This window comes from Canis aureus, chromosome 32, assembly GCF_053574225.1.
Source record: "Canis aureus isolate CA01 chromosome 32, VMU_Caureus_v.1.0, whole genome shotgun sequence".
Lineage (NCBI taxonomy): Eukaryota > Metazoa > Chordata > Mammalia > Carnivora > Canidae > Canis > Canis aureus.
The window spans coordinates 19,612,042-19,624,772 of NC_135642.1; the positions used below are offsets into that span (position 1 = coordinate 19,612,042).

The 12,731-nt window shown below is 42.1% G+C and overlaps 1 protein-coding gene across 3 annotated transcripts in view; it reads right to left on the reverse strand.

Moving 5' to 3' along the window:
• The window catches only part of FBN1 (fibrillin 1), a 222,924-nt gene extending 210,488 nt beyond the window's left edge, over positions 1-12,436 (reverse strand). Inside the window, exon 1 of one of the 3 annotated variants that reach the window (XM_077881022.1) lies at positions 12,093-12,414. In XM_077881022.1, the coding sequence (XP_077737148.1) occupies positions 12,093-12,256 (164 nt within the window). In that variant the 5' untranslated portion in view covers positions 12,257-12,414. Of the gene's footprint in view, positions 1-12,092 lie in introns of all 3 variants that reach the window. The other 2 variants (XM_077881023.1, XM_077881024.1) reach the window with 2 other exon arrangements.
• Positions 12,437-12,731: the final 295 nt, after the last annotated feature.

The following is a 12,731-nucleotide window of genomic DNA, read 5'->3' on the forward strand; positions in this document are numbered from 1 at the left end:
TTCCAAGCCTCCCTAAAAACATGGCCAATGGTTATTAGTGTTCATTGAAAATGACTCCCCAGTCCTTTAAAATATAGTCCCACAAGCAATACCACTGTACCCAGCTACCCACAACCAGGCTCAAATAGGAAACGGTGTGAGGTAATTATAACATATACCCCAGCCACTCGCTCCCGGTTTTTATGACTGAACTGCCAAATCACTCCTAGCCAACTCTTCAGGAAATGTTCAGACACTTTCTCAGATTCCAGCTAAAACATCAACTATGTGGCCCAGGGGAATACAGAGCTCACAGGGTGGTAATGGGATATAAAATTTGCAAACTTGAGTTCAGTGGCCTAAACTCTGGGTGTGAAGCAGCAGCAGCCCATGAAAGATTAAAAACTGTTTGTCAACTTGAACACTGCATATCAAGTCCTTCTTTGTAAAGCACTTGTCCACGTCACCTTGGACATTAATCCCACCCATCAAAGGAGAGAAAGATACTCCTAATGTAGTTCTGCCTAGAACCACTGGAAAGAATATAATAATATCAACAGACTTGAGATGGGGTGTTCACTTTGAAAGTTAAACATTAGGTCCGATTAATGCCGAATAAATAGTTGTCCCTTGGTTTAGGCAGATGTTCTACAAAATTATTGGAAGAGGGATATGGAAGAAAAGATAAGAACTTAAGTTTTTTTTTCTTCATTGGCATGCCTCTTACATGGAATCTAAATGTATAAATCAGTAGTTTGGATAACTGAGTCAGGTAATGACAAGAGTCTGAGCTTATGTACCTAGAAGTGCCATGGCCTGTCCCAGGACGTTTGGCACTCGAATTGGCAATTACAAGTATGAGCAGGGTGGTGGTGGTAGGAGGGGATGTTACTCTTTAGATTCGCAGAGAAGATTTCTCCTTCTCGTCCTCCCATCCCTTCCCAATACTCTAACTGGTGACTACCTCCATCTTATTGGAAAGCCCCATCTTATTGAACCTCACCTAATATGGACTGACATCACTGATACCACTGTGGCGCTGAGGAGTTAAAGCCTAGTGCCCAGCTTCCCAACAGGGTTGACCACTGAGAGACTGATGGCACTGCCTAAGGCTAAATAAACAAGAACAAGACAAATGTCCACATCCACATGCTGCGGGAGGTTTGCTTATGTGAAGCACAAGTGAGGACTTAGAGATACCAGTCGCCCTTCCTAAGACATGAAGACAAAGAAGAGGTATAATCTTGTACCCAAGCACACACTTATACTTAAATTGTCTTTTGTCACTGTGTGACTCCGCTTCCACATGTGTGAAAGGGAGAAGAAAGCAAGTACAGCGAGCAATTTTTAATGAACTTTCTCTGGGCCTTGGTTTCAGCATCTATAAGTTTCTGAAGTCTGTCCCACTATAACATTAATTTATAATATTTTTGTAAAGATAGATGCTCTGAGTATAAAGAAAGATCTGAGTCATGATTATAATATATCCAAAAAATTTTTTTTTCAAATAAGAGCCTTTAAAAGTTATTCAATAAAGGTACCAACCTATTCAGGTCTGATTACACAATCTTATAAATCAGTACCAATGGGTAGGAGAAATGGTGGACAATGAATCATTATCTATAGGAAGAAGGGGATGCACCAAACTTTACATGGCACCATATATATAGGCTCATCATGTATGATAAATTAACCTGCTTTTCCAGGGCATCTCTCTAAATGTTTTTGTAGGAATCTTTTCTGAAATCCAGATGTCTTTATTTCATGTGCCCTGATTCCTCCAGAAGCTCCCAGTCCCCTGAAGAGGCTAATTAAAGCCAAAGGCCACCTGGGGTGGGGGGTAGTCATTCCTATCTGTCTGAACCCAGCACCTGCTCCATCTGGCCCAGATCCATGGCTGGTAAGACTCTCCAGTCTAGGAGTTTCTCCCAACTCTTTCCCCTTGTCTCCTTTAATCTTTCTCCTTCCCTCTCCTAACAAAATCCTTACTTACCTCCACTTTTCTTCTGCAACATCCTGAGACTACCAAATAAAAATTTAACATTTTACTTAGAATTTATTTTTCTTAATGTTTTAACTCTTATTTGATATTCCTATTATCCCTATTTTATCTATAGCTCAGCTTCTGAAGTTAGTACAAAAGCAAGAAAAGGAAGATGAGATGATGATGATGATGAAGAAGAAGAAAAAGGAGGAGGAGGAAATGCTGATAAGAAAGAAGGAAAAGAGGAAAGCAAGGAGGAAAAGGGAAAGAAACAGAAAAACAAAACAAAGCCCTGTCCCTTGATTAATAGAGATATTCCTATACTTCAGTTCAAAACCACAAACTTAACAAGAAACATAATGTGTCCATAGGGCCCCCATAAATTCTGTCTCCCAACACCAACATCATAACATGGTTGTTCTATATTTGGGCTTCAGTGTTTGGATACTTATATTTGAATGTAAGTATGACTGATGATCTAGGAATTCACAACTCTTCAAAACACTGAACCAAATCACTTGTCTAATGGAGCAACTCTCCAAACCCGGAGCCTGCTCGCCGTCTGGAATCTATCTCTGGCTGGAATGGCGGACATAGGGAATCTTCCTCTCTCCCTTCCGCTCTGAAGGGCTGAGTAAATAGACTCAGTGATAATTTCAACAACAAAAAAGCCACTTGAGAAACTGGTGAAGTCACAAGAACTTAAAACTAGGATTTGTTATAATAGAGCTAATAGAGCACTGGATCCACAATCCAACCTTGATGGTATTCTGAATCCAGTTTTATCCTATTAACAATGTGGCTACTCTATTTACAGCAAAAATAACAAGAGTTCGGTTCACTACAATATTGACTATTGGCAATTGCGGATCTATTTTTACTGATCAGTTATAATCCCTGGCTCCCCCAAAAATGTTTTTGAGGCAAATTACCCAACAGATATATAAATATGAAGCTATTAATAAAAATTGAAAGCAAAATTCCATAGAAGGAAGGCAAAACACACCAGATACTTAAGTTACTAAATGAAAGTGATTGTGCATTCAATTGGTCCCTGTCTTAGAAGCTAAAGGAAAAAGGAGGGTCATGTTAGGAGTTTCATAATTCTAATTTTTGAAAAAACAAAATTTGCTGGTTTATTAGGGACTAAAATTATTCATGGAGTATGTGAGTCCTTTAAATGGACAACTATGGATGAGTTAGGAACAATATCCTTAACATTAATCTAACAGATCATGAAGACACATTGTGCGGGTAGGCATTTTTCATCCTGAAGTTAGAGAAGCAAAATACAAAGCAGCATCTTCAAGAAGAAGTAAATCAATCCAACTGGATCAAGGTAGGATTAAAACATCTGATTCTCCTTCTCAAAAACCTAATCCTTTACTGTGGTAGCTAGTCTCCAGAGATGTCCCCCCAAATTCCTCCCCTCCCTGCAGACACATGCTGCTCCACACATCAAGAAGTTGGGTTTATAAGTCCATGCTCTTGAATGTGGATGGCCTGGGACTTGCTGGAATTCCAGGCCACGCCACTCTAGGCTAAGTTTGGAGAAAGTCTGGTAGCCTCCACTTTTGCGCTCTTGGGATCCTGAGGTATATGGTAAAAGTGTGGCTCTCCTGCTGGAGAGTCGTGTGGGGAGGCCACGTGGCAAGGGAGACTACCTGAGACCATCTGGAGGAGAGCTGACGAACCCTGCCAATGCTGATAACACATAAGCCCACCTGAGCCCTTCCGGCTAGCCCTCAGCCATTCAAGTCAGTTCTGTAGTCAATGTATGGGCTCAAAGCACGTGACTGGGGGGAAGAGCTGGCCAGGATAGACACTTACCCTGTGCAAGGCCTGGTAGCTATACTTGGGACTCAGTTTCTCCATTTGGAAAGACACACTCAGGGCCTCCACCCCCAGTGATAGGCCCAGGCAGGAGACTGTATAGGAGAGCTTTAAAACCTGGAAAGCACTCAGCAGCAGAGCCTGACAAGTAGCTCTTTGCTTCCTTTATTCCCTTCCTCTGTCCATCCATTTAGATTAACCACACCAAAGTAAACAGGGCAGCAGGCACCAGTCCATGGAACCAGAAATACACGTGTAGAAATCATCTTGCTCACTCCAGCCCCATCAGTCATTGTGGGAAGCAGAGACAAGATTCCCCACTGTGCCCTGTCCAAACTCCTGGCCTGCAGAATCATAAGAAATAATAAAATTGTTGTTGTTTTAAGCCACTAAGTTTGGGGTAATTCGTTACGTAGCAATAAGAAAATCAAAACACTCACAAGTGAAAATAGCTTGTTTCCTTGTAGTAGAGGGACTAGGAATGGTTCACTTCTCTTTAGTTCTCATTAACAGTGCTGTAATGTTTCTAGGTATAATGAGGTTTACAATCCGTGGAAGTGGAGGCATCCTAGGTGTGTCCTCCCCTTTGCCTCTCCTCTTGACCAACTAAGTGATCAAGCACTACTTGTGTTACTTCTGAAACACTACTTGCGCCTCCTCTTCACCCCCTTCACCACTCAGGCCATCATCCACCCTCACCCCGACTCCTCTATTAGCCTCCCAATCTCCCTGTCTCTGGCCTCCCTACCCTCTAAACCACACACCTTTCATCAGAACAGCAAAGGTCTAAAATGTTCCCATTTTAGAATCCTTTTCTAGCTCACCTTTCACAACAGACAGTAATGTTCTGCTTCCTTTAGTCCCTCCCCCACCCCTGACAGTGTCACACGCTGTGGATAGCCACACACAGTTGCATACTGTAGGGGGCACTACCACTTCCTAGGCCACCCTATGTATGAACTGTACCCCTTGAACTTGTGCAAACCCTGCCCAACTGTACTCAGTGTCCTCAATGCCTTCACACTGTTCACTTTACGCTTTCTTTGGTCAAATTTTCTCTTACTTCTCTTCTATATTTCCTCCAAGCTGTAACTTATATTATTTACCTTACCCAGTCAATCAATATTGGTCAATCAAAAATCATCTATTGAAAAAAAATTTTTAAAAATCATCTATTGAGCACTTATCATGTGCCCAGTTCCTCAATATCCCAGTGATAAAGAAAACAAAGGTGAACTCTATCTTCAAAAAGTTCTCAGTGCTAGTAGATAGCCACTTATTTATCACATAGACCAGACATCGGCAAACTCTTTTCTGTAAAGGGCCAAGTTGTAAATCGTTTAGTTTCGCCAGCCATGCTTTGTCACAACTACTCCACTCTGCCTTTTTTTTTTTTTTCAATAAAATCTCACAAAAACAGGCAGCTTGGTCCACAGTTTGCCAACCCCGATAGACTTTCACTTTGAAGTCTTTTCTGATGAATTCTATTCCCAGTGTGATGCTTCCCTTGTCACGTGACTGCATTTGCCTTCAATAGATACTGAGTCTCTCCCACAGTAGTGATGGGGGAAGATTGAGGAAATGAAGCTATCACGAGTATGGGAGAAAGAAAGAAACCCACCAAGTATAAGATTTATTATAATTGGGAAGCAGTAAGAGAGACTGGTTAAGAGCAATGAAACTATGAGACCAGATTTCCCAACTCTTACTAGTTTATGTCACCAGAAGAATTACTGAAACTCTGCACCCCAGTCTCCTCACGTATTAAATGGGCAAGTAGGTATAATCCTCCTCATAGAGAAGTTATACATTACATGAATTAATGTATGTAATGTATATTACTGAGTGATATATCAGAGCTTGCTAACCTTTACCATTATTATTACTGCAATTTAATGTAAAAATTACATGATAGTAATGGCTCTGAGCTTACAGGTGGCCAAGGTAAAAAATGAAACAGGAAGAATCAAATAACTTGTCATGTTGGTAAAAACTTAACACACATACCAGTTTCCCCTGAAAAGACGAACATCTCTTGCGATTCTATTCTAAGAGACATTTTTCACACAGGACATGAGAACAAGAGATTCTGAATGACATCATGAGGAAAGAGTTCCACTCAGAGAAATGGGCAATGCAGAAGGATACCTGTGCTGGTGACCTTCCACCTTCAAGTAAAAGTTCAAGGTGTAATACTAAAATATAATATATGTGCCATCCAAAGCCCCCACCAACTCTGGCATTCTCTAATTCCTTCTGTGTTTTTTTCAATGTCTCTGTAGAAATGTTAGAGAAAGTTTCTCACTTGACAAATATTAGAATATTATTAGCCACACTTGGGATGTGTGAACTAGCACGAAGGAATATTAGGAATTTTAAGTGGAATTTTACCAAAGTCTTAGTCCTGCATTTTTTGTCCAGTGGAATGAAAAACCAAAACCATAACTAAAATTAATGGAGAAAGAAAATTTAATATTGCGAATTTGTCCTTAAAACTTAACTTTTATGCACCTTAGCTCTTACAGCTGTAAAAGCTAATAAAAGAACCACCCCATTGAGCTGTGGTGAGTATCAAGAGTTACCATATGTAAAACACTGAGAGCAGGACCTGGCACACATAAATGTCATCCGAAAGTGACCTATCACTGTTACAATTATTGTTGTTATTTGTTCTTACTTAATCCTACGTCCCATGCCATCCACTGCCTTTCCATCGACTCCTGGTTCCCATGATGCATCTCATCCTCCTACCAAATATGAAGCCCCTGCAGACTGCCGGCTGGATGTCTCTGGCATTCCACAGAGTTAAATTCAGGCTGGCATCCAATCAAGGCTTCCTGAATTAATGAACTCTTTGAAACTGATCTAATGATCAGTTAGTGTTAAAATGGCTTTGATAGGATTCATGACTCAAATGGGAATGAATATCAACCTTAACAATGCCTGCCATATAATTCAGGCCTGATATATTAATCAATTTCAGCTTTCTTAAAAAATTTCATGGAAAACAAAATTCTAAGTTGCTTGAATAGGCCCATTTGTTGGGTTAGTTTCCAGAAGTGAAGAAATTGTTAATACAGTTTATTTCTATTTCAAGAAAATATTTAAAATCTTATTTTTTCATTTTAAAGGCTAAACTTCACAAATTGGTTGTTTGATTTACTGAAAGAAAAAGCAAACAAACTCTCTGCAAATACACTAATAATCTGTTCAGTATTTTGTTTGATAAGCGTCATTGGCATAATACTGTAATCTTTTTAATCATCAGCTACACAAGACAGCAAAGGAATGTTTCGATATTCTTTAAACTCCCAATAAGCTTGGAGGGATGTCTGTACTTCCATTTCCATCAGCCTCAAGCTCATCTCACCATAGGCTGATGTATGTTTTAATTAATTTGTGATATCAACAACTTAGGCATTTTTGTAAATAGCCTCTAGGTCTTAATGCTACAATGTGAGTCACATAAATAAATATTTTGTCTCCATGTTCTCATTTAAAATGTAGAATTGTTAAGAACTTCTATTTAAGAATATCCTTTATGGGAGAGAGGGGGCATCTGGGTGGCTCAGTCAGTTAAGTGTCTGCCTTCCGCTCTGGTCATGATCTTGGGGTCCTGGAATGGAGCCCTAACTCAGGCTCCTTGCTCAGCGAGGAGTCTGCTTCTCCCTCTCCCTCTACCCTTTCTCCAATCTGGCCCCCATGCACGTACATGTGCAGTGTCTCTCTCTCTCAAATAAATAAAATCTTTTTAAAAATATCTTTTTTTAATTATATTGCAATATTTTAGCTTAATCTTTTCAATAAACACAAGCACAAACCATACCACTGCAGGAGTCTTTTCCCCATATTTAATTATTAACCTACCTGACTTCAGATGAAGTCTTAAAGTCATCTTTGTAAAATAAATGGACTTTATAAAGTCTACAGAACTTTTCTGTGTTCCCTGCTAAAGTTCTTTAATAACAGACTTCTGTGTAATTAATCCCTTGGAGTTTGCCGTCACATAATCTACCCTGTGTACGAACTGTTCCATGTGTATTTTTCTGGTAACAAGACCTCTGGAAAAAATAAACAAACAAACAAAGACCAAAAAGAAAATCACGCACAAGAGCACAAATTGTGTGAGATACATCTAGTCTCATATACTTATAAATGAGGCAACGAAGATAGAAATTCTCAATCCATCTTATCAGAGATTTGAGAAAAAGAGGTTTCACTCTAAAGAATTTTTTTCCCTTTGACAGGAAACTGCAATATTTCCTTATTTGAGAGCTAAAGCAATAAGGCACTCTTAAATAAATGGTTCCTAACTACTGCTATTCAAGTAGAGCTGTGTGTTTTTTTTTTAATTGAATTGTCTCCCACACATTTTGCCTAATCAATCACAGAAGTTAAGACTTTAACTGAAAAAGTCTTGTGAACTGAAATTCTCACAATAAAGCTAGGATTTTATGATTTGTCATAAAGTCATTTCACACATGCGAAGCAGTGCTCTGGCAAAGGAAAACTGCTATACGTTTCTTATTTGAAAATATTTTTGAAACTTGCAAAATTCTCATTTCAAAATAGAGAAATATGCAATTTTTGCAGAGTGAATGGGGACCACACTCATTCCATAAAAAAAGGATTTCCTGTAAAAACAGAAATTGGCAATTTAGTCTAAGAAAACACAGTGAAAGCTGGGAAGAAACTTGAAGATGCTTAAATTTCCACTGTGGAACAGCTTCTGCTGCCCAGTGGGAAGGGAAAAAAAAAAAAAAAAAAACACCTGCAACAGGATGGGAGGAGAAGACGACAAGCTAGGACTACACTCCAAGAAAGGGAAAAATGAGGCAGGTCCTTAGTCTGTGAAGCGGGGATGCTGACAGGAAAGGAATTTACATCCCAAGAAGAGCAAGGCAAACTCTGTAGTCACCTGTCACATCAGAGAAAGACAAGAGGGCACGATTTGTGGAAGAGATGAGACACAGGCACAGTGGACACTGGTGAATCTAGAGCACCTTTTAACTAGAGGAAATATTAGTGAGGTGCTGAAAGTTGCTGCCACCAACTGGGCATCAGACAGACTTGGGGTTACAAATCACTTTCACTTCATGAACTGTGCATTGCCATCAAAATGGTAAACAGCTTTTGCTGTAGTCAAAGAGGTTAGTTTTGAAGCCGGTAACATTTTAACTAGCAAAAATAGAGATTTTAAGCAATAACTGGAAAAACGTTACACACAACTGCTTCTCCTGATGATTTATACAGCAGGGCATGGTTGAAAGACTTATTCATGTGAGGCTGTAATGGCAATAAGCAGAGAGAATACCTTGTAAATGCTACTCAAATTCAAAATCAAAATTGCTACTTGTTTAAAAATCTGTGGGAAAACCTTTCATCCAGAGATTGTACTTTTTATTCATTTGTGCCACATATACATTTGCACATGGGCACACAAAGGCGTGTAGAATTTGGGAGCGGCAAAAAAATTAATATAATCTAGAGAGCCACCTTAAGGAACTATTCTAGCCACAGTATGGGATTCCGTATACTAAGAGAATGCACAAGGTACATCCACATGAATTAACAGACAGATGCACTAAAAATACATGGAAGTGAGCAAGGCTCAGAACAGTATGTATAGCATATTGCATGTATTAAATAGGACAAATGCGAGCCAAATACATACACATGTATGTATATATATTTGTATATGCACATAGATGCCTATAATAGTTCTACAAAATTATACACAAAAATGGTGCCTGAGAGGGAAGAGGGAATTTTTTTAATTACATATCCTTTTAAATTATTTTTCACCTACCCCATATATATATACATATGTGTGTGTGTGTGTGTGTGTGTATATGTATATATATAAAACCTTATAAGGTAACATAGAATTCTAAAAACGAAACCCTTTTTATTATAAAGGTTCATTATTATATTAGTATATGATATAGTACACTGTAAATGTTAATTATAATTATTTCTAATATCTTTATATATACATGAAATCTTACAGGTAATGTGAGAGTGAGGCACACTCATAATTACTATTCTACTAATAACACATTTTTAGGAAGACTTTATGAATAGTTTGCAATAGAGTAACATCTATGTTAGTGACCAAAACCCATGAGGAACACAGAGAGATGTTGCCCTATAATCCTAAAAAAAAAGCAATACCTTTGAAATAAGTGTTGGTGTGAGTAGGGACACCTACTCACATTAGGGACATTCTGTTAAGCAACAAAGTAAAGCTTGGTTTCTGTTTTCACATCGAGTTGTGCTTCCCGAGGAAACAACGCTGGTTGGTGATAGCGCACAGAGATGAGACAAATGTCTGGCAGGGCCCAATGTCTCCCTGCAGACTTTCATCCACAAAATTAAACCTCACTTCCTCTCTTTCTGTAAGAGCAATGCCATCCAGTTTAGCTATTAAGATAATACATATAGCAGAAATATATATATATATATATATATATATATATATATATATATATATATATAAAATTTTTTTTTTTTTAAAGAACACTGCTGACTAAATCAGGTCCTTTGAAGAACATATGAAAATCAGAGTTTTAGTTCATCTGTTGAACTTGCCTGCATGGGCCTTGCACACAGCAGTGAAGGTCCGCCGCCTGATCAGAATCAGGCTTAACATGATAAGGGAATTTCCTTTCCAACACTGCTGGAGTCCTGGATTTATTTTCCACAAAGGCCAAGATGGAACTAAATTAATCAGAACTACTTCCTGAGGCCAGAAAATCATGCATATTTTACCGCAGCCCAAGTGGTTGGCCCTGACAATCACCTTGTCCCTCCAAGGTCTAGACCAAGACTCAAAAACTGGTCCATTCAGTTTACTACACATTTTCTTCCTGTACCTGGGCCATACAAACAATATAACTATTATATAAAATATTATATAAAATATAAATTTTACGCCATATATATGGCTATATTTATATATGGATATATATATATGTATATATCCATATATATATGTCAAAACAGCCCACAGCAACAACAACAACAAAAATAAAGGAGATGTTCAGCCACATATCGGATTGGACATCATCACCTGGTCACTCAGGATCATATAATCAAGCTACAGAATCATTCAAAAAGGATCAACAATGAGAATCATGAGAACTTAACAGAAAACCTCTGTGTGCCGCACACTGTCTGGGTTCATTTAACAGACTACTCCAAGGAGATAAAATGGATCATTTACAGTTCACCCTGCTGCTTCTATAGAGGCTCGAATTCCAACAATCTCACCAAGACAGATTTTTCTTTCGACCTGAACAATTTTAAGGGAACTGTATTCCCACCCTCCTTCAATTCAGGGAACTGACAGGGCTCAGACAGTCAACCTGCCTGATGTAAATATTTCCTGCTGAAACATTTCCTGTAATGGGGACTTGAGTAGCCAGCGAAATGCTTGGTCGCATGTACACAACACTTACACCACTCGTTAAAAACATCCCTTTAAGGCCGGCCACAGAAGTATCAGTGCCCCAATGAAAAGAGGACCTGTTTACAACCCCAAAGAACCCAAGTTCTCAAAAAATTTGCCCTGCTCTGCGGCCCCGGGTGGCCCAGCGGTTTAGCGCAGCCTTGGGCCCAGGGCCTGATCCTGGAGACTCTGGTTCGAGTCCCGCGTCGGGCTCCCTCTATGCAGCCTGCTTCTCCCTCTGCCTGTGCCTCTGCCTCTCTCTCTCTGTGTCTCTCATTAATAAATAAATAATAATAAAAAAAAAAGTGCCCTGCTCTACTTCCAGTGTGGACACCTGAAAGGCAGTATCAGCCGGAAAACTCAGCCCGATTTTCGTGAGCCTAGCTCCAGGAGAGCCCAGGGCTGCGTGCGCCCGGCCTGCCTGTCATCACATTCCTTCCTCGCGCGCTCCCTTCCCGACGGGGCATCTGCAAAGGTGCCCGCAAGACCAGCACTTTCCCCTGGACGCAACCGGAATTGGTCTGAAGGGAAAGGAATGGGCTCCTCCCCTTCTTCCTCAAAGAGCCCTTCTCGCCTCCAAAAATCCGCCTCGACAATGGCCCAAGATTCCTTTTAACCATGACACCCCCTCTGGGGCAGCAGTCTTTAACGAGCAGAAGCAGAGTGGGTTGCCCCGAGCGGGGCGAGGGCCGGACACCTCCCGAGCCTCTGGGGAGCCCCCGGGAGACGCTGTCCAAGATCCGGGAGGCGCGGAGACGCGGCCCTGCCCGTCCGCTCCCTCGGACCCCGCCGGCGGCAGCAGGGCGAGGCGAGACCCACCCCGGAGGGGCCGGCGCGTTCCGTTACCCTTTAAGCGCGTCGTGTCCCCCGCCGCCTCTTCTCTTGGCCCGGCTGGCCCTGGTCTCCTTCACGTTCCCAGCCTCCAAATTGGCGTCCGCCCCGTGGCTCGTGTAGGACGCTAAGAGCACGGTAAATCCCAGGACGACCTCCAGCAGCCCTCCCCGCCGCATGATGCCGAGCGGCCGCCGGCTCCTGCCGCCTCTCGCCGCGCCCCGGGCTCGATCCGCGGCCGCCGCTGCGCCCCGAAGCGCGCCGCGCCGCCGGGGTCCCGCTGTCCCGCCGCCCGTCCCCCGGGCCGGCTCCTCCCGCCTGCTCCAGGCGCTGCTCCCGCTTCAGGCGGCCCCTGCCAGCTGCAACAGACAAATCGCCGAGGCGGGGGGGCGGGGGGGGGCACGGTCAGGGCACCGGGACGCCGGAGCCTCGGGGTCCCCGTCCCCGAGCCCAGCCCGCGCGCCGCCGAGCGTGGCGCAGTTGCTTCGGGGGAGCGAGGACCGCCTGCCCCCGCCGGCGCCCGCCCCCCGCCGGCCGCGGCTCCCGCCGACCCCCGGCCTCCCCGACGCCGCCCAGCCCCGGGGCCGGCTCGCTGCGCGTACTGCGGGGCCCGTCACCGTTCTTACTTTGACGGCACGAAACGCGCGCCCTGCG